The sequence below is a fragment of the Ammospiza nelsoni genome, chromosome 1 (genome assembly GCF_027579445.1).
Source record: "Ammospiza nelsoni isolate bAmmNel1 chromosome 1, bAmmNel1.pri, whole genome shotgun sequence".
Lineage (NCBI taxonomy): Eukaryota > Metazoa > Chordata > Aves > Passeriformes > Passerellidae > Ammospiza > Ammospiza nelsoni.
The window spans coordinates 35787077-35811948 of record NC_080633.1 but is presented as its reverse complement, the minus strand read 5'-3'; the positions used below and the strand labels follow the sequence as shown (position 1 = coordinate 35811948).

The following is a 24872-nucleotide window of genomic DNA, read 5'->3' as shown; positions in this document are numbered from 1 at the left end:
TGTGTATCCTAAGATAAAAAGAAATAAATAAGATTAAATTTTGTTCTAACTCTAAGAGGGTGCATTGATTTTCATTACTGAAAACCTAAAATAACTCTACTGACTAAAGTAGTTGGAGTAATTTGTGTTTGAGGATAAATTTTGCTCCTATTCATGTACAATTTGATCACATTTTGGACAGTATAAGACAGGCAGGATCCAAATCTGGAGTAAGTGATTTTTACAGTGAATCTGATGCTTCTCTGATGCAGGCTCATGGGATTATTTTCCTTAGTCATCTGAAAGTAAAAGATGCTCTGCAAACCAAAGCCTTCTAGAAACAAATCTCTTTTCTGGTGTTTTTTTCTGAGAAAAGTGTTCAAGGTCTCCCTGGATTAAGAAGTCTCCTGAAAATAGAATCAGCCTTGTTTGACAGAAAGAAATATTTTCAGAATTCAGAAATGGTGTCAATCTTCCATGTCCATGCCATCCTGCAGAGCCCATCCCATATGTTTTATGCTACTTCCCTTACCACCCCTTGGGCTGACCTCTTTTTCCAGCTGATGTGGTGTCTCCATGTCATGGTTGCTAATTCTTCAGGACTTTGATAACCTCTCATCTTTCATTTGCCCCAGGCTTGTTTTTCTTGCAGGTTCTCCTCATTTATGAGTTTCCCCTGCCCTTCCCATTCCCACTTCAGTCCAACTCTCCATCCTGCTGTTCAGCAGTGGCACAGACCTGGGGTTTGGAGCCACATTCAAACACAACACCCAACACCTGAGGTCCCAGGAGACATACAGGGTCTAGGGCTGATGGAACACAAACACCTCACTAATGCAGTTTAATAATAATGTTAATTAATAGTGTTAATAGCGTTCATGTTCCTCTCTAGGGTCCACAAGGAATTCCTGGTATAATGGGACCAAAAGGGGAGAAAGTAAGTGTCTGTTGTCATGGAGTTTGATGTGGTTTTGAGGAGCAAAGCAGCAGGGGAGGATGTTCACTTTTTTCTTTGTCTGTTTAGTGAATGATGGGCCTTATGAATGGAAGGTTTGGCTTTAATTTGAATGTAAAGCTATGAATTGGCTTGAAGCTATAATTTCAGACTTAGTCTTTCTGTGTTATTTTCAGTCTTGAAGTATAATAGTCTTCCTTTGTGACCTATGTTTAAGGTATGCTTTGAGAAAGCATCTCAGGTGCAAAACTCATCAATTTTTCTGACCCAAAGGCCTTGAGCTCCCTGTCCCTCCTGGAGAACATCAGGAGCAGAGCTCTCCCATGCAGTGTGAATTGTATGGGACAGCTCAGGTGGCCTATATGTTATGTTTTTAGATGTGCAATGATTTGTTCCATAATGATGCCAAAGAGCTGTAAAGCTGAAGCTGAGCAGCTAATTGTGTGATTGGTTATACAAGGAGTTGACTGTAGATTTAGGGCTGAGAACACAGGAAAGACCAAGGAGCTCTAATACAGTAATTCTCATTTTACCTCTGTAAGCACAGTTTTGAACACAAAAATATTCACAGTGTTTTGTTTGGTGGTATTTGGTTTTTTAGGGGAGGGGATTGTGGGTTTGCATGTTTGTTTGTTTGTTTGTTTGTTTTAATATAAATGCATTCATGCATTGACTTGAGAGCCACTGTGCTTCATGTGGTGACTGCAAGACTGACAAATTCCTTTCTCTGGCAGGGGGAGATTGGCAGGCCTGGAAGAAAGGTATGAATAAAGGTGCTGTCTCAGAATCCCATCCAATATTTAATAGCAGCTGCCAGAGAGGGGTGCGGACAACAGTTCAATAAAACTTAGCTAATGTTGAAGTTTAGCCTGTTAGTGCTTCTCTCACTGGTACCCAGAGTGGATGATAGGCATCTCTGGCTGCAGGGCTGGAGAGCTGCCCCAGCTGGCTTGAATTTGACAAATTCCCTGAGAAAAAGCATGGAGAGAAGCCAAAGACTGGGAAAAAAGAAAAATGGAAAGAGTGGGACATTACCTGAAGTGTCTGTGTGGACAATGGGAAGCAGATTATTGGAGTTATTATAAAAGATATACCAAAAAAAAACCCAAAGCAAAATCAAAATTTTTACTCATCCAAAGTCTAAACAAGGTTCAGCTAGATACCCCTGAAGGAGGAACAACCATTGATGATTACCCTTCCAGAGCTCTGGCACCAATGCAATATGCTGACTACAATCCTATGCTTGGTGACATATGATCTGTGATATATTGTCAAAAATATGTGTCCCTACATGTGATGAAACAGAATATGTTATCTCAGTCACTTAGTACATCCATTTAATGTAATTAACTTTAAAGAAGACAGAAATGCAGGATGAAATCAGAGATATGCAGGGGGTGGTCACTAACTAGGAAAAGAAGTACCCTTCTAATAATATACCATGGATTTTGACACCTTTCTAATAATATACCAAGGATTTTGATACCAGCTACCAATCAGTAATTCAAATAAATATAAACCATATAAACAGAAGAGACAAATTTCTTAATCTATTTTCAAATGCCCTACAGTAAACAAAAATATTAATAATATAAATTAAGGGTTCAAAACAGCAATGTTTTTGAGAGAATGACACACCAACCTACAAAAAAGTGCTAAACTTTAAACACAGTACATCAACACTTACTCTTCTCACAAATACAAGTACTTCTGAAAGAGAAGTCACTCAGGTTGGAAATAAAACTGTACAACTCTTGTTAAAAGCTTCTGGCCCACAAGAGTTCACTCTTGGCCCTGAAAGTCATGATGACATTTCTGACATCATATTGCGAAGCAGTGTAATGCAGTGGAAGAGCCTTAATCTGCAGCATTTTAGGAAATATTCAAAGAGTGATTTACAAGCAGCAATTAGATAAATAACTGTATGTACAGATGTAGTTACTGGTGGTCATATAGCAGTTAATAAAGAACAATTACAGCTAGCAATGTAGGAATGTTCAGAATAAGGACCACAGTAACAGGAATAGTTAGTTAAAGATTTGGTTCTGCTCTCAATATAAATTGGATTTGTATGGATATGAGTACACACAGGTCTTTTTATGCCATGTCTGCAGCAGGGAGCTGTGCAGGAGCGGTGTTTTTATGAATCATTGTAATGGGTGTTTTTATGAATCATTGTAATGGGTGTTTTTATGAACCATTGTAATCAGTGTTTTCCGTTCAAGGGCAGACCAGGTCCCCCGGGTGTCCCTGGGATGCCAGGACCAGTAGGATGGCCTGGACCTGTGGGACAGAAGGTAAGACTGAAATCCATGTGGAACAAACTGCTCAACATCACCATCTGAATGGAAGGGTTGTCTCAGGAAATCTCTAAACAGCTACTTGCAGGAAGCTGGGAAGCTGTTGCAGTGCAAGGACATTCTGTGCTTGTCCCCTTTCTTACCCTGCTCTGCAAAGTCTAGGCTTAGGTTACTCCACCTTCAGTCCAGGCCCTGTAGCACTTCTTACAAGGATTAAAGGGAAATTCAAGATTATTACAATGAAGATTCACTGATGTCTCACAGTCACACAAATCAGTGTTTCTGAACTGCTTGCCACCGTTATGACTGTTCTTTATGAGGATCCCTTTGCCTGAAGATGTACTGTGAGCTCGTGATCAGAGGGAAAATACCAGGCTGATATCAAGGGAAAGAGATGACAAACCATGACAACGGTTAATCACATCTTTGAAGTCCATTCTCATACAAACAAATATTAATTCCTGTTATTTTTATTAATCAACAGCAGAAGAAATGACAGGATGTGCTTTGCTACTGCAAAGTGGCTGTTTCACCTGTATTGGTTATAAAAAAACTTCAGGACAGTAAGCACTGGCTTATGCAAAAGGTATAATAGCTCTTCATAGGAGCTGTGGTTTGTGGAGCTTCTACAGGGACTTTTGAGACAACGTGCTTTTCTTCAATCCAGGTTGCATTAGGCTAAAGGACTGCACAAAATGCCTGGATTGAAACAGCTTTTTCTGGTAAATCTTTCACTCTTCCTTTGCTCTATGAAGGTTGCTGCCCCCACCTCAGAGGATGTGATGCATTACCTCTTGATACTGCAAGAATAGTAAGAGCTGACTTGTGAATTTAAGCCACATCTGGGAAGCAGATTTTCAAGCTCTTCCCAGCCATGTTAGATGAAGAACATCATATTATAGTATGTGGGAATGTAGGCAAGCAGCAAGAGAGTATGTACTTAAAAGAAATCCATGTTCACTTTGAACTGTGAGATGGGAAATGGTTCCCCCCACAAACACATTGTGTGCTATGATTTCCCACAGCAGGAACAGAGAGGGCAGAGAAAAGGCTCAATCAACTCCTTCCTTCATAGTCTTAGTGAAGGAAGAGAGGAAAGCAGAGAGAAAACTCATACACTCAATCTTCTTCTTGTATAGGTGTTAGTTTTATTTATGTGGTCTTCCTAATTTTGATTAATATCCTTTGTCTCATTAGTCTTGATTAGTCAATTCTGTGCTTTTTCATCACATTCCTAGAAGCATCCCTCATATTCAGAAGTAATATTTTTTCCTGCACTTTAACTGCAAGCCCTTCTTGCTGTTTGACGGTGATTCTTCTGCTTTTATTGTCTCTTCTGATACTGGTCTCCTCTGTTCTTTATGTAGGTTCATAGTTTCATTTTTTCTGGTCTTTATAAATTTCATTTTCCTGTCAGTGAAGGCTCCAGTTGAATACAGTGCAGAAGATCTCTGTGGTCTCTATTCATGTCTCTCTTTCCTTTCTCCCCATCTCTGATCTTCACCAACTTACAATATTCTTCCTCACCACAGATATTTACTGCATCTCCATCTTGCTGTTAATCTCCAGTAAGTTGCTGTTCCAGGTTTTTAAGCTCATATCCACAGCCTAACTTCAGTCCCTATTTCTCCTACTTTGTTCCTTCAAGTCTTGTCTGAACTTCTGCAGAGGCAGCAGCCAATGGGAAAATCCTCTCCATTTCTGGGACAGTGAAGGCCAAAGGAGAGTAAGAGCCAAATGTTCTGCTGGTAGCACTGCTGCATGTCTGGGGATCCGCTCCCTATTTCATGCTAGGTATTATTAGTTGATGGCAGCCAGAAAAGTGGTTGTAAAACATTTTCATGATTTACTGTCTCCAAATGACTGTTCAGCACATGGTGCCTCAGAACTACTGTAAAAGCAGTCACTCTGCCCCCACAAGCTGTGAGGCATGAAGCAAAATGCCTTTCTTTTCTGCAGCTCAGTAGAGGTGATGCTGGGTACAGACAATGCACTTTCATGCAGAAAAGGATGCACTGCTGAGGGTGCTTTGCTTGCATGGCCTTTAATAACAGCTGGGAAAACTGAAGCAAAAGTTACCCACACAAGAAAATTCAAATAGAAGAGTAAGACAACATGTGAGGGCTCAGGCAGAATACAATTGCAATATAAACCCCTGTCCACAATGCTGCACCAAGGTCAGGCTTAACTATTTGACATAAAACCTACCTGAACCACTGAACTGTCAGACATTCAATCATGACCTCATGGGAGATCCTCATTCAATAACTCTCTTTATTGAACCCTTTAGGGTGAAAAGGGAGAGTTGGGTGTGATGGGATTGCCAGGTACAAGAGGACCAATGGGCTCCAAGGTTTGTTAAACAAACTGCATTTTCAGACATTGGTTTCTAACGCTCTGCTGACAGCTGCTTCCCTCATCAATTTTCTGGAAAGCATTTATCAAGATGTATGTGTCTAATACAGATAAAAAATATGTTCTACATCAAGCAAGGTTATGTTGTCTGTTTGGGCTTGGCTGTGTTTTTGGCTGTTCCTAAAAATGCTTTGTTATAAATTTTTGTAGTTTATTTTAAAAGCAAGCTCAGATATAATTGTATCCCACTGGGAAAAATGGAGTTCTTAAGCATATCTGCAGCATTAAATCATGTCTGCAATGCTTTCCACCCACCTCATAAGACTGTGAAAATTTATTTTGGTCCCCTACTAGAACAAGACATATTACTGGCAGTTGGAATAAATTATGAAATTAGTTTATTCAAATAAAGGATTGGAAAGAAGAACTGAACACCTTTGTTTATTCCACGTTTCTTCAAGAGAAACTCAGTTTTATATTAATGATCACACTTAAGTATAACTTAAGTATGTTCCAGGGGAAAAAAATAACAAACAAGCAAAACAGAAGAGGAAGATTATTGTTAAAATTATTTCAGATTATTAATTGTATCTTCTAATGCTTTATTTACTCTCAGTTACAATTTATTTCACTTGTTTCAATTTCAAAGCACAATCAAAGCTGCTGGCTTTACCTGGCTTTTTCATAATGGCTTTTGGGCTGAGCTGTCTTGCCTTTAATTCATATTTCACAGTTCTGTTTCAGTGCTATTTTAGGAGCTGAAAATATTCATTTGCCCTTATGTGTTGATGCAATTAATTCTTTGTGCTTCGTTCTTTTTCTTCACTTCAAAGTTTGAAAGTCCGGCTTCTTGGGTGATCTTGAAAGCGAGAAGCATTAAAATATCTATCATTCCCTTTAGGGTTTTCCTGGAACTAGAGGAGAAAAGGTCAGTGTGACAACAGCATAATGTATAATTTAACATTTGGAAACACTTTTTTTTTTTTAAATGCAACTGTAGAAAGGAGGTTGAATTTTGATGAAGTCTAAAAGTCCCACTGAGAAATGAAAACACGTATTGAGAAGGAGCACAGTCTTGTGGCTTGGGCTGGGGTGCTGAAGAAGTGAATTTTACACCCTATATCCTCATGAACAAGTTGCTACAGTGAAACTCACTGCAGGTTCCCCATCTGCAGCATGAGTAAAATAATCCTTAATTGTTGGTCTGGTTTAGTTAGGTGACACACACTTTGGCACTGAGACACTTTGTACTCTAGGATCTTACAGTGGGATCTGAACTGGGGAAAAAAAAAATTGAAAGTATTATGTCCAGGAAAGCATATATTTAAAGTAATTATCTGGGGAGAATGACTCCCTTTTCCTACAGTCCTTAGCATTAATTGTGTTATGATATCAGTAATGAAGCATATCTCTCACTCTGAAGATATTACTCTACTCTGTTGACTTCAATAATGCATTGTATGGGAAAAAATATTTTTTGCTTCTTCATGAAATGGTAGTAATTGGTCTGTTGTTCTACTGTTATCTCTCTTCAGGGATCCAGAGGTGACAGAGGCGACAAAGGAGTCAAAGGAGACCCGGTAATTTTCTTTCCCAGATGGCTGTGAATGTGCATCTGAGGATCTGACAGGGAAAACCAGGAGGGGCATGGAGGAAAGGAGCCTGACAGCATCTTCCAGGGAGGGCAGGAGTGGTGAGGGAGAGCAGCGTTCCATCAGCTGGGAGGGCAGCAGGGCAGCTCCATGTCCCTGAGCCCCAGCCCGGGGCACAGGGGGTTAATGAGTCACAGGAGGGTTTCCCTGGAGTCACGCAGCCCAGAACCACGGCAGCCCCCCAAAATGCTTTCAGCTGGTCATACGGTAACACCAGGAGGAGAAGAGGGGGAGAGATTCATGCTTGGGGGTTCCTTTGGACTAAGAAAGGAAAAGTAAACTGCCTTTGGTGCAAATGCAGAAATGCCATTCCCAAAGGCAGGCTTTGGGAGCTGTCCAGGTTGCTGAGCTGCCAGTAGACAAGAGAACAATCAGGATGATTTTGCTAGAGAAGCAGAAACTGGCAGCAGAGGATCAGACAGAGGAGTAATGGCACCACACAAGGAGCTTTATAGTAAAATTTTGCTTATAAATCTGCACCTACTGCATTACCTGCAGTGCTGAGTCAGTGCAGGGGTTTTTAACTGATACCCACACATGACAATTGGTTTTTTCCTTCCAAGGAAGGTGCTGCTTTGTCAAAGATCACTACATATATTCTGATTATTTTTCTCCTTGACTTTGTAGGGAGAAATAGGCTTCCCTGGAATGCTGGGACAAAAAGTAAGTGGGTGTGATACATTGGGAGTTGTGTTAAATGCTGAGAAAAGCTCAATGAGTGGATTCAGGGACTTCCTGGATGGCATAACACATTAAAGGTCTTGCTTGACTCAGAGACCAACATTGCCTGGACTCATCAAATTCTTTAGGCTTTTTAGCTTAAGAGATAACTCAGATTTAGCTCTTTGGTGCTGTTTCTCTTTCCCCCCCAGATTATTTCTTTAGTTATAATCTCACTCCTATTTAAATGCCCTAATTTCTAAAGTTTTATTCACTTGAAACTAGTAAATATTTCCTTCTTGATACTCTGAAATAAAATGGCATTACTGTATATAGCAGTGATAAACCTGACAAATTTTTAATTCATCATTATTCTGTACTTCAAGAACAATCAAAATTCAGGTGCTGGCTTATGGAAAATTTTAGTACATAATCTAACTATGCCTCTGAAATTAGAAAAGGAATTAATAGTTGCTTCTATAGAGATGAGAAGATGAGTGAATTTACCTTCCTTTCCCTGAGTATTTTCATCACATGTGCATCTTAACAGCAAAGCAAGACATTGCAAAGGGGTCAGAGAGCTTTCCCAGCCTTGACCTCTCCAAGTCTCTAAAGTGCGTTCCTGATCTCATGTGGCCTCTTCCTTAGGAAAGGTATTTTTCAAGGGTATGTGGGTAAATTGTATGAGCTTCTTTTAACTTTTTGTTTGTTTTAAACTATTTTATTATAATTTTGGATTTCTAAGAAAGAAACAGCGCCAGCGTTATCTAGAGGAATTGTGTGAATTACAGTCACGTGCATCTCCTGTCTTGCTCAAGGCAGGTAAAACCATGTACTTAACTCCTTCTTCCTTCCCTCTGCACCCACCAAGGGAGAGATGGGCCCCAAGGGACAGTCTGGAGTACCAGGACACAGAGGACCTATAGGAAGACCTGGAAAACGAGGCAAACAAGTAGGACCATGGTGTTTCCTCTTCCTGTGACTCGCGGCATCTGTGTGACTGTGTGGTCTAAGCTCTTGTACCATGCATTGTGTTGCCCGGGGGGGGAGAGAAGACCTAGACCACCTCACAGGCATGCACAGGCTACACAGGAGTTAAAGCCTCAGCTTTTGGGCTGGAGTCTTGTCTGCACCACTCAACTCCCTGCCCAGGCAGCATAGGAAAAGTTGGTTTTGTACTGGATTGGTAATGAACTCATTTAACACAATTCGAGCAGATCTTGAAGGCTTCCTCTGAATCCTAAGCAACACCCACCCCCATCTGACAGAGAGAGCTCAAAATTATGCTAGCAGAGCTACATTTTCAGAGTTCCAACTGAATTGTAAAGGCTCGGAATTGTGTGTAAATTGGATACTGACTCCACCAATGCAGCATTTCAGTAGTAGGGGCTTAGCTGGAAGTGGCTTATTTGCAGTCTTGTTATACCCAGCATGGCAAGGAGAGGCACATCCCTGCTTCACTGTTGCTCTGATGAGACCAGGTAATATCTGAAGTGGCAAGGTAGCCAGTGTGGGGCAAAAACAAGAGCTAGGTGTTAGGGAGGAAGTAATAGATCCCCGAGTAAGGGAGGCATGAGCAATGTAAGTGTCCTAGATGACCCACAAGAAATGTTTTTCTGTCCTAGATTTGTCAGGTTTTAAAAGCTGTTGTGTGCTCTTTGCTGGGTTTGCTTTTTTTTTTTCTTTCTTTTTTTTTTACCGTTTATCTCTCTTACCTATGTGCTGTGGAATATCTTAGCATTGATTCAGTCTGAAAAAGGCTCTCCCTCTCTGTAACTGGTGAACTTATTTCCTTTCTTCTTTTTTGATCCTATGAAAAAACCAGGGAGTGGCATTTTAAGGCTCTGTGAGTCTGGCTGCCACCGTTAAGTGCTCTAATGGTCTGGCTGTTTGTCCAGCTGAGGGGATAGTTTCCACCAGCATGGGGCCATTTCCTGTCTCTTGATCCAGCTGACATGCCTAGATAAAAGCAGCTAAATTAAGCAGGTGTCACTTCCACTTGCATTTCCAGATATGTCTTGATTAGCTCACTGACTTCTTCAAGTCTCCCTGCCCCTGGGACAGGCTCTTCCTGAACCGTGGCCAGGAGCTGGGAGTCACAAGTCACAGCCTTACACAGCTGACGGAGACACAGCACCCAAAGCTTTGTAACTTGGGAACTGACCCCAGGCAAACCCCAGTTTAGGGTTTCAGTCTTGACAAGGAGGAATGACTTAGGGCTTTGGGTAATGTTAGTTTGGAAGAAAGGGCATGAGCACAAATATTGTCAATGGGAAAATCTTCTCCCAATGCCGTGGGCATGTGTGAAAGATAAACAAGGCAAAAACACTGAACATCAAGCCTTGCCATTATTATTTAATCCATCAGTGCTAAGCAGGAGGGCATTAAGCAATCATCCCTCCAAGCAGGGGACGCAGAAAACAGCTTGTTTTCAGTCAGTACACATCCGACTGGCACCGCCTTGCCTCTGTCAAATTGCTGCTGTGTGGGGGAAGGAGATTTCCCACAGACTTCTTTGGGGCTACAAAATCCTGGTCTGCTAGTTCTGTGTTGCATAATGTAAGAAGTAATTAGAGATCAGCATCACTGACATTCACATAAATCCTGGAATATTTTTATGGCTCAGAGCTTACCTAATAGGATTAAACAAAGCAAATATTCAATTAGTTCTTTATAGGCCATGGCAAAATCAGCCTTCCTCTGCTGAAATGGTGCAAGCGACATTCAAACGTATCCATGGGATGTAACATATCCTATAGCTACAATTATTTCAGCATATATTAATATATATGCTTTGCTACTCTTAAATTAGACATGCAGCCATTCATTGTATGATTCTGAATGCACATTAACCTGGAATTACACCATCTTCAAGGAAATAATCTCCTTTGTCATTAAAAGAAAGTTTACAGAGCGCACATCATTTTTATTATCCCAAATAATGTTTACTGTTACATTAAAATCAAGTCAGATATCTAAACTTTAGGCTATGTAATACACTTCTGAAATATAAAGCTGAGAAATTCAAGCCTTGGAGAGTATATGAGCAGGAAGATAAATACAGTTATTTTTAATAAGTGTCACCATATTAAATTCAGGAGCAAAAAATGAGAAGGTGCCAAACAGTTCTAGGCTGAAACTTCCAAATGCCTTAGGGTATGTCTGCACAAACAAGCTCCCATGAGGCAAATTAGGGCTGATTTTTGAGAATATTAGCTATTGTGTGTGCAAGCCCCTCTCCCACAGGTAATTTTGCAGCATTTGCTACTGCTGCCGGAGGGACACCATTTCTCAGCATGAGGTTGATAAACATTAAGTTGCACTTGTAAGGCCAAGCCCTGGCTTGGCTTGTGATGATTTGCTATCCTAGCCATACCCATGGTGAAAGTCGAGGAGATACAGGAATCCAGGCACCTCAAACATTCTGAAAATAGTGTGAGTGTCAAAGTCATCAGTGAGCTTCTGAAAGGCTGCACCCTAAGACTGGGAAATGTCACTGTGGAAGCCCTTGGCAACTCCTCAGTGATTTTCCCCTTTCTTTCTCAGTGGCACTCGCTTCTAGAGAGTTACAGGGGTTAAACAGGCATTCTTAAAGAAAGGCTAGCAAATCATTGAAGTCAGAGCAGGGTGATTGCTGACTCCTCCCAGGGCAGATCCCTGTGACCATTCCCATTTGGGAGCAGAAGTCCTGCCTGGGCATGCCCTTTTGTCTCCATGTAGGAGAGGAGAGCCCTTGTTCCCCGGGGTGGTGTCCATGAAGTTCATGTTTCTTCTGGCAAATCTTTTGGCTTTCTTAAATGGGAAGCCATAGCTGGCTTGTTACTGATGTTTGTTTGTTTTGTTTGTTGCTAATAGCTTAGCCAAGACATGGATGTCACTTCTCTTCCAGGGACTCAAGGGGGACATTGGACCCGCGGGTGTCATGGGCCCGCCTGGCAGGCCTGGCCCTGTTGGCCAGCCAGGCCCCCCTGGGCCCTCAGGACTAGGTAAGCCAAAAATGAGGTAAACCAAAAACACTCCCCAGGAGTGTCCCTGCTCCCCAGCCCCTCCTGACTCATCAGGCACACATAGACCCCTCTGCACAAAGGCTTTGTTTGCTTCTCCATCCATGGCAAGGAGAGGATTTCTCCTGGAGGCAGGTCATGCCATCGTTGTCCATTATTTTAAAACCCACTTTATGGCTTCTGATGTTTCAGATAAAACCAAAACTAAATCCTATGTGGTCCCTGAGGGATTTTTGTAGATGGGGATGATGAAAAGCCATCTGGCAGCCTTGGAGAGACTAGGTAATCTCCATCATCAAAGGTCTGCCTCTCCAGATATCCTGGCTTGCAATGAAAAACTGTGATTTCTAATCAGACAGGACAGGCTCACCCTGTGCAGCTCTGCAAGGGAAAAATAGATGAGATTCAAGTTACAGTGTCATTAAGGAAATAAGGGAAGAGAATGGAAAGAGAATAGAAGTCAGGGGAAAAAGAGAGCAGTGGAGAAAATCTCTATATAATTAAATGCTTGAGATCTATGCTCACTGCAATTGTGCAAATGTAGAAATTATGAGAAAAACCTTGTAATAACATAATTGTGCATCCTCAGAGCTGTGCATGCATATGAACCCTGGTCAGCTTTTGGGTCCAAAATGGACAGAAAGGACAATACATGACCCACAACACACAGTGTCCCCTTCCATTTTGCTTTCCCTTTTCCTTCCCTTGCTTGCATTAGTGGACAGGAGGTCTCTTCTTGTGGTGATGTGGAAATGGGACATCTGTGAAGCTGAGCACAACTTCAGAATCTTCACATATCTCACGGCTCCCATTAAGAAGCATCTTTGCTTGAGTAAATTAGCTGGAAGCTTTCAGAAGGCAGAATTTTCACCGTGCTGATGGGAAGGCAGCCAGGACCTTGAGACTACTTTTTCAAGGCTTTATTCCATCCACAGAAAGTTTATGTGTCAGGGTTATTAATCTTTTTCCTCCAGAATATAAATTTTGATCCTAAAAGACATTTCTCTAATGATGCAACTGCTTGCAGTATGACCACATTGGCTTTTAATCTAAATCTGCAGAGCAGTGCATCCTTGCCAAAGTTTGAAAGTCAAAAAGCAGTATTTTTTTTATTAATGTTTAATTAAAACATTTAAAAGCTCCTGTACTTTTAGTTGGGTTTTTGCTGTATAGAAACCTGTGAAACAGCATTGCTCAAGTGGTTGTACAAAGGCCCAAGTCCAATCTGTTGTGGACTTATACAGAGACTAACTCTACAAAATTTGATGTGTAGGCGCTGTAGAGTGATATGTGTGTTCATCCTCTCCTGAATTTCTGTAGCTTTAAACAGGCTGACACTTATTCTAAGCAAATGGTCTCTCTCTTCCTCTGTAAAACTGTAGAAAAATTCAGAAGGTGATCTGAAATAATATGACTGTGGTAAAAAACTGGCATCTTTCTCCTGAAGTACTGGAATTAGTGCCTCCCTTCAGTTCCCAGTGGAATTGGTGGGAGCTGTGCCTGTCTGAAAACTTGGGTAAATGCATATATCCACCTGACCTGTACTTTTCCCCCTAAGGCTGTGTGTGTGGTGTGTAGTAACCTCATAACAAGGCAAGCTGGTCCTCTGCTTCCTAGGACAATTTGCAATAGGACCAAAGGGAGAAAGAGGACTTCCAGGGCCTCCAGGGAGATGTCTCTGCAGAACCCCACAGCAAATGAGTAACCCATCGTATGAGCAATCTGTGTTTGGACACAGCTACCCCAAGGTTCCCGCGGTAAGCAGCTTTTCTGGGAGGGGATGTGAGCAGTTCTGAAGTGCTTTTGTTACGAGAGGTGTTGTACTCACTAATACTTTTTGTTTAATAGGAGCAATGTGTGATTTCTGGTACCCAAAACCTCTGAAATCCAGAGGTGCAAAAAAGTTCAGTCTTGTAACTTGTTGTGTGATTGATATGCTGAAATGCAGCTGTTCCAAAACATCAGTAAGGTAGCATATATTTGGAAATGTTTTTCAAGCCTAGGAGTGCTCTCTTTCATCTACTACTGTACACATGTAATGTATCCTTTTTATTTCATTAAATCTGAATGCATTTCAGACTGGTCAGTAAAGTAAGCATACCTTTCTGGTTTGTTTGGGGCTTTTTTAAGACAGTGATTTCAGAATTTAATTTTGGGATCAAGCATTTCACATATGCAATAGACCTTTCTCCCAGAGCACAGATCCTCAATAACAGGAGTTTCCACAAACTGTGAGAATCAGGTGTCTGGGCTCCAGTCTGCAGACATACACATTATATGGCTGATTTCCATCTCTAGCCTTGAAAGTATTTTTACGAGCAAATTGGACAAAATACTTTAAAGGACAAGGCATTGATGAAATGTGACCAAGTAATTTTTTATCACTGATTTTTTTGGGCTTTGTAACTACTGTTTATGTCCTTCTCCTTCTGCTGGGCTCTGCCTCATTAATCTGTGCAGTGCAGCACTCAGTCAGTGACGAAGATGCTCCCTTGGTGCTGTGTGCCAGCACAGCTCAGCCACTCCCCCCATGCAAGTGGAAATGGTATGGTGTCTGCTTGTCTCTGAATGCCAATGAGCAGCAGTTGGCTTTGTCAAAGTCCCACCTGTCACAGTGTCAGAAAGCTGTCACAGTGTGTGGAAGGGACACACTCACAGCACCGTTAAACTGGGTCATTGAGCTCAGCCTTTTGCACAAGTGGGTTTCAGGTCTTGGCAGCTGTGCCAGCTGCTCCTTCATCCCCTGGCTGTGCTGTATTAGAAAAAATCCTCCTGTTGTTTTGAAAACATAATGGTGAGAGATGAATGTGCTGAAATAAAGGTGCATATCACACCACACTGTGCGAAAAAACCCCACCATGTACTTTGCAGCCTGGAGAACTCATAGGAAAAGTTTTAAGGCTCTCAATATAATGTAGAGGTCTCATCACCCTCCTTCGCCATCAGGCACAGTTTCCTATCTTAAAAGATAGGATATTAAAAGATAGTAATGATAGTAATAGATCTTAAAAGATAGTAATGAGAGTGTAAACATGTAAAATACCATACACTATCACTATGAGCCCCCAGGTGCCATTTTGTTGCCAGGAATGTGGGAAGGCAAAAAGGCAAGGCTTAACTCTGGAAAGAAGCACTTCCAGAGCAGCACCACCTGTTTTCCTGCCCGCCCCTTTTGTTTTACTCCCTTGAGAGTAAAGAACACTTTAACTTAAACCAAAGCTTAAACCTCACTATTGTTTATTCTGTCCAGATCCCCATGTAGCAGCTTTGAAGCCTGTCTTAGGCCACTTGAAAGCTCTTGTCAGGATTCTATATCTGCACATGGAAAGGACCCAGAGGTGGTGCTCTGTGCCCTGGGGTTTGCCAAAGCAGCACAACCTCAGTGCCACCACCCATGCACCCAGCAGCTCCTCCAGAGGAGGGCAGAGGCTGGGAAACAAAGTGCTGGTTTTCTGTCATTGGCTTAGATTCATTCCATTTTTTTAAATCTTGGGCAATTTTAAAGGCTAATATCTGTAATGGTTTGAGACAGCATAATTTTGTTATTGATTTCAAGAGAAATTGGAGCTCTGGGGATGAGCTCCAATTACAGAATCAGTTCTGGGCTGGCTTCCTATTTATTTGCTTCCATTCATTCAAGCTGAAGGCATTTTTATTCAATGCTTCTTTAATGAAATTGGCCTTCCTCCAAGGTTATGAGAATGTTCTGCTATTTAAAAATTTCAAGGTAACTTGTTTTTAAAGAGCCAATTCTGTTTATGTTGGAGAGAATCAGAGTCAGACCTAAAACTATTTTGCCCAGAAACATTCTATTTGCTTTTTCTTAATTTAAAAATGGCTTGAATCTTACAAAAATTAAATTGATTAAGCTGCTGAAGGAAGAGATTATTTTCTAATGCCTTTTACATCCAATTTCAGTGATTGAGACATTAAAGAAATGGGTAAGAGAGCAGCTTGTCCTAATTTTTCCATTTTGAACTTTTTTTTTTTTTTGCAGTATGAGTGGAGACTTGGCGTCAGACCATAGTATATGCATATAAAGAAACAGGCATTTTAGTGTCAATTAAATCGAAAGAAATAACAAAGAGGTAAAAGTTAAGTGAACGTTGTATTAAGCCATGCATTATTTATTTTGTAGCCACAAACATGCCTAAAAAGTTATAGTCAATCCACAAAAAGCACTTATGCCCATTTGGATTTTGCAATTGCTTCAGCATCAAGCCATTTGAGTATCATGAAGTTCTTCTCAGCAGTGATCGTGCACTACTATTTGTATGATTTTTACCTAAAGATGTGCATTTCAAAATAGGGGCCCGGGAAAGACCATTCCATTGCTGTAGGTTCTCACCTCTTCTCTTTCTGAAAACAACTAAACCACTTTCCTATATATTATTTACCTATTTGAAGATACATATGCCAAACTAGATTCTGTGATAATCCAAAGAACTTCTTGAGAAGGTTACCAATCACCTCTTTTTCTGTGCCCCAGATTTTTGTGGTGAACAATCAAGAAGAATTGGATCGGTTAAACACCAAGAACGCATTAGCATTTAGAAGAGATCAGAGATCTTTGTATTTCAAAGATACCTTTGGATGGCTCCCAGTCCAGGTAAAAATATGACTGTGGTCTCAGAAAACCCGTGAGTGTATGTTTCATTTGGAATACAGAACGTACTTCTGTACTTAAGGTGTCATACCAAATCAGTTAAGCAAATGAGGAAAAGCTCATTTTTGAACACTGCCACAACTGTACATAATTCTGTGAATTTTATTCTCAGGAGTCTTAATTACTTAGGAATTAACTCAGCAGTGTTGCAGGTTATGCTAACCTTCCTCTGAACCACTGGTGAACAAACTGGAGCAGAGTTCAGGGAATTGTGGTGGTAAAAAGAGTTTTTATTTAATACAAAATAAGGCAAAACTCACCAGGGTACAGATTTGCAGAACTAAAACCCTGCAAACCAAATTCACATATTTCCTTTTTGCTTCAAGGAGCTGAGTCCTGCTGAAATTAGCAACAGCATCCTTCTTGTGTCTGCTGGACTTTGGATCAGATTCTGTATAAGCTTTCTAACCAACAAATAACAAGCCATAAAACCTGGCCCCTAGAGCCCTTCTCCTCTGCTTGCTAGCCAGGCTGCTGCTGGTGTGGTTCAGTAACGCCTGTGTGTTTTCCTGGCCAGCTCTCCCCTCTGTACCCCATGGATTACCGCCTGGAGGAGGGGGGCACCTGTGGAGATGGCATCGTGCAGGATGGGGAGGAGTGCGACGACGGCAACGCAGTGGTGACCGATGACTGCATAAGTGAGTTACAGCACAGCAGGAGGGGCTTCCTCCTGCATGGAAGGTGCATTAGTTGTACCACAGGGTACATTGCTTATGTCTGGGAGAGCTTGTGTGGTTTGTGGATCAAGGGCGGGCCTGGGGAAAGGGAGGCACGATGGCCACAGGGTGAAAACTGAGGCGTCCATGCATGTGGATGGCACACACCTCACAGGACAGAGGTGACCAAGACTACTCTAACATCCTTGCTGAGTCAGAAACTCTGCACTTCGAGGGCCATGCAGCAGCTGGGTTACACACACACCTTTCCTGGGGGCTTCCAGCTCTCTCTAAAAGCTGTAGCACACCTTTGCAGTGCAGCACAGCCCTTGGGATAGACACTGTTTCTTACGATATAATAGGTCCTCAGTCCAGAAACACTACTTTGGATTTTGTTATTCACTTGCATAGAGAAGGTGTCAGCCCACTACCTTCACTATCAGATTTACATAACATTCAATGCATGTTGTTCTGCTTCAGAGCAAATTTGGGAGAGAATCCCCAAAGGGCTCCGGTAGGAAAATTCAATCCGACCCTCCTGTCAACCGGTCTGGGAGAAAATACCTCCTTGGAGAAAAGTGGAAAAAAACTGTTTATTAAGCAATAAAACCTAAACAATATTAACCAATAAAACCCCTTGCCGCTCCAAAAGAGATGACAAACTGAGAAAACCCCGTCCCCAGGTTGCAGCTGAGCTCACTCAGTCCCTGGTCAGTCCCTCCGGTGTTGGAATTGTCGCAGGCCAGGCCCGGCCCGGTGGGCCACAGCTGCAGCTGCTGGTGCTCTCCTGGGTGTTCAGGCCAGAGCAGGTTTCAAGAGGTCTGAAGAAAAGGGATAAAAACCACAGTCCAGGAAACTTCTTTCACTCAGCTAGCTAAAAACTAACTCAAGACAAAAAAAAGAGCTCCGTCCCGCTGTCTGTCCGTCCGCAGACAACACAGTCAGGAGCAGGAATGTGGAGGAGTGAGTGCAGTGTCTGATAACAAACTGCTGCTTCCTCTCTGCCCCCTTCACTCTCTGGAACAAGGCTTAAAGGTGCAATACTTATTATTCAGCATGAACAGAACGAGACAATTGGGGATAAAAGCATCATATAGTCAACCCAGGACACATGTCTACTCCATCCTCCTTCCATTTTGCTGATTGTGGATAGCAAAGAGCATATAAGAGCATACAAAGAGCATATAAGCATTTGAGCAACTGTGGTAACCTTCACTTCACCCCCTCTCAGTTACTTTTACATCTTGAATCCTTCCCCAGAGCACAGCTCTACACCATCTCTACATAGTAGGTTTGGTGCTGTGTTGTTCCCAGCAAAGTGGTGCTTCTTCACACTTCAGAACAGTATTATGCAACACTGAAAGATGCAATTTTTCATTTATATATGACTCACTGACTTTGAAAATGGAGTGTGTGCAACCATGCCCTGTGCAAGTTTCTCCATCCAGCTGTCCATCACCACCCTTCCCCTTATGACTTAGGAATCCCCACCAACTTCTCAATGACAACAGGAAAGAGATTTCAAAGGCAATTCCATCTCAACAGGTCTAGGGAGACACATAAATAAAAGCCCCTCTAAGCTTGCCTGACTGCAGAGTACTCCAGAGAGACAGCAGACAACATCTCTCCTGTTTCCAGACATGAGGAAATGATTAAATTAGAACTTGCAATCAGACGTGGGGAACAACCATGTGGCAAGATAGTGTTCATTAATCCTAGTGCCTGCAAAATTGTGCACTCTGTGTCTGAGGGCACATCGTGCTCTCTGTGCTATGCATTGGGCAAAGCCTCAATGGAGGCCTTGCAGTAGAGATTTCTGACAGTGATCTGACCCACCCTTGAGTTATTTGGAAATGAGCACACTGTCGTCGTCCTTCTGCTGTAACTGAACCAAAAGGAAAAGGCTAGATGAATGTTAAATGGATTTTATTGTAAAAAAGGCTTGTTGATCTTAGAAGCATCAATTTCTGACAAACACATGCTTGATGCAATTAATTAATCATTTCTATTTTAAAATAACCCACTTTAGCCTCTTAAAAACTCCCTGTTCCTGAGTGTCTGTTTAATCCTTTGCTTGATACCAATGGATTCTCCCAGAAGGTGTCAAAGGGATTTTAACTAAATTAATTTGTTCATATTAGAAAGTCATTCTCAATATGCTGAAGATCTCAAAATCAAAGTCCAATTGCTAAAATGGCAAACCAACCCACAAATTATTGCAGCCTACGTGCCAGTCACCATGAAAAAATGTGACAAATCCCACTCACTCTCAAGTCAGTAAGAGTCAGCAGTGGGAAAGACATGATTTTGGCAACATTTATATATTTTATTTCTTTATAGACAGGCTGCATAATTTTGTTCATATGTGGAAACACAACAAACACAGATATTGCTCAGAATTGGATAAAGGTCTAGGTTGAGAATTCCAAACCAGTTAACCGCCTAAGATTATTTTTTTTGAGTTTGTGACTTCCCCAAATGTTAACTGTATTTTATGTTTTCCTTAAATTGTTTTGATGGTAATTATCTATGGCAATAATAGGTTTCAAATAAGTGCTGTTGTAATTACTGATTCTGTAGTAATTATTTTTAGCATTTATCCATTCTTTCCCTTCATCACAGAAATCGGCTGATAAAAGTACATTCTTTGTAGTGAAGAGTACTGCTCCTTCTAAGAGAGTCCTTACAGAATGCCTTCCTCAAAATATCTCACTTTATACTTAACCCTTAAAAACCTAGTCCCAGTCACTTCACCTGTTTCTTTGACACGTGAAGTGCCTGGAAAGTGTTTATTTCTTTATTTTTCACTAGGGTGCCGCCGTGCTTACTGCGGAGATGGCTACAAGCACGAGGGGGTTGAAGACTGTGATGGGATGGATTTTGGATACTTGACATGTAGAACATACCTTCCTGGGTATGTAAGAGGAGGTCCTCACTTGGGTTTGGTGGGGTGTTTTTGGTTTGATTATGGAGGGCAGTTTTGTGCGTGCTTTTCCTTTCTTTTTTCTCTTTTCCAGCTTTAAAACAGAGGAGTTTCACCCACTTTAACCTTGTTCCACTGGGACCACTGCAAGTAGCAGAGAAGAAAGTGTCTACCAAATTATTTCTGTATATCATTGACTTCAAGGGCTAAATCTCATTTCACAGTAAGAAGTACTTGCCTCTTACTGTACAAAACAAATGAAGGTCACACAGACCTATGTTTGCCCATTTCTTGCCAAAATTTCCTTATCTGGTCACATTAATGTCCAGCCATAACATAAGGATAGTAGGAAAGACCATGACAAGATGATCACACTGAAGGAAAAAAAAAACCCACAATATCCAAACCACAGACTTGTACCAACCTCCTGCTGCCCTTCCTATTAATGGGTACTCTGGGGGTGTATTTGCTTTGAATCAAGCAGTCATCTGTCAGCTTTTCCAAAGTGCAGGAAATTCATTCACCAGCAGATGCAAAGCCATGCATCTGTGTAGCAAAGTCCATCATTTAAAACATCTGCTTTTTGTTGACTTGCCTTCTCTGCCTTTGTTTAGGCAGCTTCCTTTGGTCAGGGTTTTGCCTCCAACAGCAGCACCTCTGTTTAGCTGTCAGGTATTGTTACTGGCTAACAGGAAACCTTTAATTTGCAAATTAAATTATGTGCAGAGCCCTCATCATTCAGGGAACAATAATGTGCTAATTGACAGGAATAAGAAACCACAGGATGTCTTTGTAAATCTAGTGCTGTGCTAATCCTTCCACTGTAATTGTTGGAGCACTTTTGGTATAAGAGGTTACTAAAATTCAGGCCAGTCAACCTGACAAAACTGAAACATTTTGCAGTGGCATCTTCAGACAGTGTGGAGTTGTTCTCTATTGTGAAAACTCTTCCCTTTGAAGAGTCTGAAAATTGGTGCCCAACATAGCACCACAAAAGCTTGAGGAAAACTTTATATATTTCACTTTGCTTGTATATTCAAGTTGTGGAAGAGCAACTGAGATTTTTTTTTTTTTGTGGTAGTCTGCAAATTATCTGCCAAACTAAAGAAAAAGCTGTGAATCATGAGCAAGTGGGCTGAGTATGTGAGTATAACACTCCCATGGGAGTTTTACCCTGAAGTAACCTTTCCTCCAAGAGCTCTGCTGCAACTGATTTTCCCATTTTTTCCAGCCCACAGATCCCTCCTTCTGTTTCACACACCTTCTCCAGATCTGATGTTAGTCTGAGAATGTGGGTTATCCTAGGACGTAGTTTTAAAGCTGCATAGCTTGACATTGTGGATCTGTTATTCACTTAGACATTCCAGCAATAAAAACTCATTTCAATTCCTATTAACAGTCGTGGTCAGATCTTTAGTAAGTAGAGTCACTGCTCAGTTTAAGTCAGTAGAAAGAGAAAATCTCTGTTTCTCTTTATTTTGCAAGGACTCTTCAAATTACTCTTTTTATAATTATTTCTAATGTGGGAATGTGTCACTCTCATTATTTCAAGTACATGGAAAAGAAGTTAAAGGACAAGCACAGTCATGTCTGCTGAAGCTATTGGGAGTAGCTGGAAAAACACTCAACTCAGAGCCTCAGATATTTTGTTCCACAGCTCCCGTGGGTGAGCGCAAGGCCTTTTGCATCCACCCCCATGAAATGCTCCAGTCCTGATGCCAACAGGGATTTTATTTTTTTAATTGACATTACTGGGAGTAAAGTCTTCACTCATAGTTTCTCCTGGACGCCTGTTTTGCTGACAGAGGAGTACACAGTCGAGCCCTGATGAAAATTGCCCTCCTGTTTAGTTTCCCATATGCTGCTGCATATGCATATTCCAAGGTTCTTCACTCCTACAGAGAGGTACAACCAGGAGCCATGTAAGTGAACCATACCATGTTTTGAAACTGAGATATTCTCTTTTATTCCAGGTCTTACGGGAAACTGCGCTGCACTCCTTACTGCTACATTGACTCCACACAGTGCCGGTACTTCACATGAGGGAGCAGAGGTGGGCAGCATCCCCCGCCTAGGGGTGCTAGGTGCTACACTATCACCTATCCAAGAAGGACTGGGACAAAAAAAACTCCCAACCACCTCTGGGAAAACAAGCAAAGACACATCATGCTGCTGATGGCCATTCTGAGATTTTTTTTTTTTTCAATATAGATTTGTCAGATAGGGGAAAATAGGACCACTGCATCCTGTCTTAATAGAGAAATAAATGTCAAGCTGTGTGTGCCAGTGAGACTTCCATGCAGCTGTGGATGGCTCTCCATCACAAAAGCAACATTAAACTACTGGAAGCTGAGTTTCATTAACCAGGAATGCCATGTAACAATTACCTCAACTTAGCACTGTTAAACCAAATATAATCTCTTCAGGGGTTTTGTCTTTAACCCTTCTCTGCATAAACACAAAGCATATCTTGGATGCGGTGTTTAGAGGAACTTTCTCTTTCATTACAATGTGAACTTAGCAAATGTTGCATCCACTAGAGATGACTTCAGCAACTCTAAGGTTACCAATGTTCCTTCATTGGTCAAAGGAGTTGAAGTTCTTTCAGAATCAGCAAATCAGTCAAATAAGCTGGTTAACATCACCTTCAGGCGAAGGCGCTGTCTGTGTGTGTCTGTGCACTACAAGCAGTCACAGGAGACTGGCAAAACACACCACAAAAGGACGAACTGGACAAAAAAACTGTGAAATAGCCAAGAAGTTCTCTCCCAGGAGAAAATCAGACAAGGAGGGAAGATAAAGAAGGAACACATTTCTGTATTTTTCTCCTCTGTGCTGAGCTGGCTGGGCTCTGCCTGACCCCAGGGGGCCGGGATAGCATCAGTTCCCTGCCCACGGCCATGTTCACATTGCCTTCTCTCTGGTGTCCACACTGGAAGGTCTTGGCATTTGCAACCCCTTGTCCACCCAGCCATCACCACTCAATTCCCAGTTATCCCCTGTGCTCCCTCCCCCTGTGCCACTGGCTGTTGCCTCAGTGTGTGTGCTCACTTTTGTATTGCTGTAAGTCAGACTGCAGAGTAGCACGTCCATGGATACTGTGCAATGTACACGTGGGTTTTTGTTTTTTGGGAAGGTCTCTCAACTATATCAGCTCTGGTTGGAGTCAGGGTAATTATATACTTATTTATTAGCAAGTAGTAAACAGCAAATTTCACATTTCATATTAAATGTCACGTGACAAAGAGTCTATAACAGAAAATGAAACGAAGAATGTGCAGAATTCAGGACTAAAAGCCTTAAAATTAGGCATTATTTTCATACAAGACACTCTTTCCTGCTTTGTGGTAAATGTTGTACAGGACTGTGTGAAATGTGTGAGTTATCTGCGCCAGTGACAGCACGGCAACAGCTGCAGTGACACTGGCACATCTGCAGAGGTTAAATAAAGGTGGATCTTGTGTTATAATGATAATGCATTACAGCAATTAAGAAACACATGCAACTTTTACCACCTGCCTAGAAGACTTTAACTATGCATGTATTAAGTGATATTGGAAATCACCAATTAGCAACAAAACAAGAAAGAAAATTTGTGTACTCTTCATGATTATCACTCACCTGGGCTATTTATGTTGATATGAAGCCAAGTCACCAGCATTTGTAGCCCAGTTCAACAGTTTAATTTTTTTTTTCTTCTTAACTGAGGTCTTAATAAAAGGTCCAGGAACCACTGGGACAAGAAAATTGCCACAAACTCTGGAAATCAGGGCACTAGCACAGCTGCCTTTTTAATTTCCTGTGCTAGAGCAAGCAGCAGGTTCCAGCAGCATCACACCACAAGGAGCAAGTTATGGTTGTTGGGAGGCTGTCGAGGACAAACACACTCCCAGCAGCACATCCCTCTGGGTGAAACCCTGGCAGAATCTGCTGGTGTTGCCATCCTGGGATGGAGGCACTCCATTTGAACTGCTCACCTTCTCCAAGGAGCTAATCTCAACCCCCCAAAAGGCTGGAGTCTCTGAGAAGTTGGTCATTCCAGTGGCCTTTCGCCTTCAGTTTTCAGTTGGATCGTTTTTCATTAAAAGCTCCTACCTCCAAGGGACATTGAAATAACAAAGCTATGTGCATGGATCATAGAAAATGTAAACAGGAGATGTGGTCACCCAGGTAAAATACTGTGCTGCTTATGTTCAGAAAGAGGCTATCAGCCTGGTCAGTCTGGGAACACTTGCACAGCATGGATTTTAAAAGGACAAAGCAATGTGAAATATAAGAAAACATTAAAAAGTTTCATACTACCATTACTGTCTTGCTCCCCTCAGAAGATAAAGCATGAGAAAGACCTAAAGTATATATGATTTAACATGCTGCAAAATAAATCCTTTGCCCTCATTACTGACATACCTGATTTATCATCAATTGGGTATTCTTCAGCTGGGTAATGCCTGGTCTGCTGCAAATTGTCTTCCCTCCTTCTCTGAGTTTGGGAACTTAAAACATTGTGCCAAGACTGGTTCAAAAGTTAATTGGAACATTTCAGTTCATTGGACTTTTGTAGCAACATACACTTTTGGGAGAGTTTTCTAATGATTAGTATGCAACTCTAGGCAAGTACAAAGCATTATGTATGTATGTACTGTATTAATGTATACCAAAAAATCTGGCTTGCACTTAATATGTGATTAAATATATGTAATTGCCTACTGCATATATTAGCAG

The 24872-nt window shown here is 41.5% G+C and overlaps 1 protein-coding gene across 1 annotated transcript in view; it reads left to right on the top strand.

Annotated features, from left to right (window-relative positions):
• The window catches only part of COLQ (collagen like tail subunit of asymmetric acetylcholinesterase), a 38759-nt gene extending 16566 nt beyond the window's left edge, over positions 1-22193 (top strand). Inside the window, exons 4-17 of the mRNA XM_059481095.1 lie at positions 872-916; positions 1669-1695; positions 3160-3231; positions 5525-5587; positions 6491-6517; positions 7125-7169; positions 7869-7904; positions 8773-8853; positions 11791-11887; positions 13523-13662; positions 16395-16514; positions 17089-17209; positions 20039-20141; positions 22124-22193. Coding sequence (XP_059337078.1) covers positions 872-916; positions 1669-1695; positions 3160-3231; positions 5525-5587; positions 6491-6517; positions 7125-7169; positions 7869-7904; positions 8773-8853; positions 11791-11887; positions 13523-13662; positions 16395-16514; positions 17089-17209; positions 20039-20141; positions 22124-22193 — 1047 coding nt within the window. The remainder of the gene's footprint in view (positions 1-871; positions 917-1668; positions 1696-3159; positions 3232-5524; positions 5588-6490; positions 6518-7124; positions 7170-7868; positions 7905-8772; positions 8854-11790; positions 11888-13522; positions 13663-16394; positions 16515-17088; positions 17210-20038; positions 20142-22123) is intronic.
• Positions 22194-24872: the final 2679 nt, after the last annotated feature.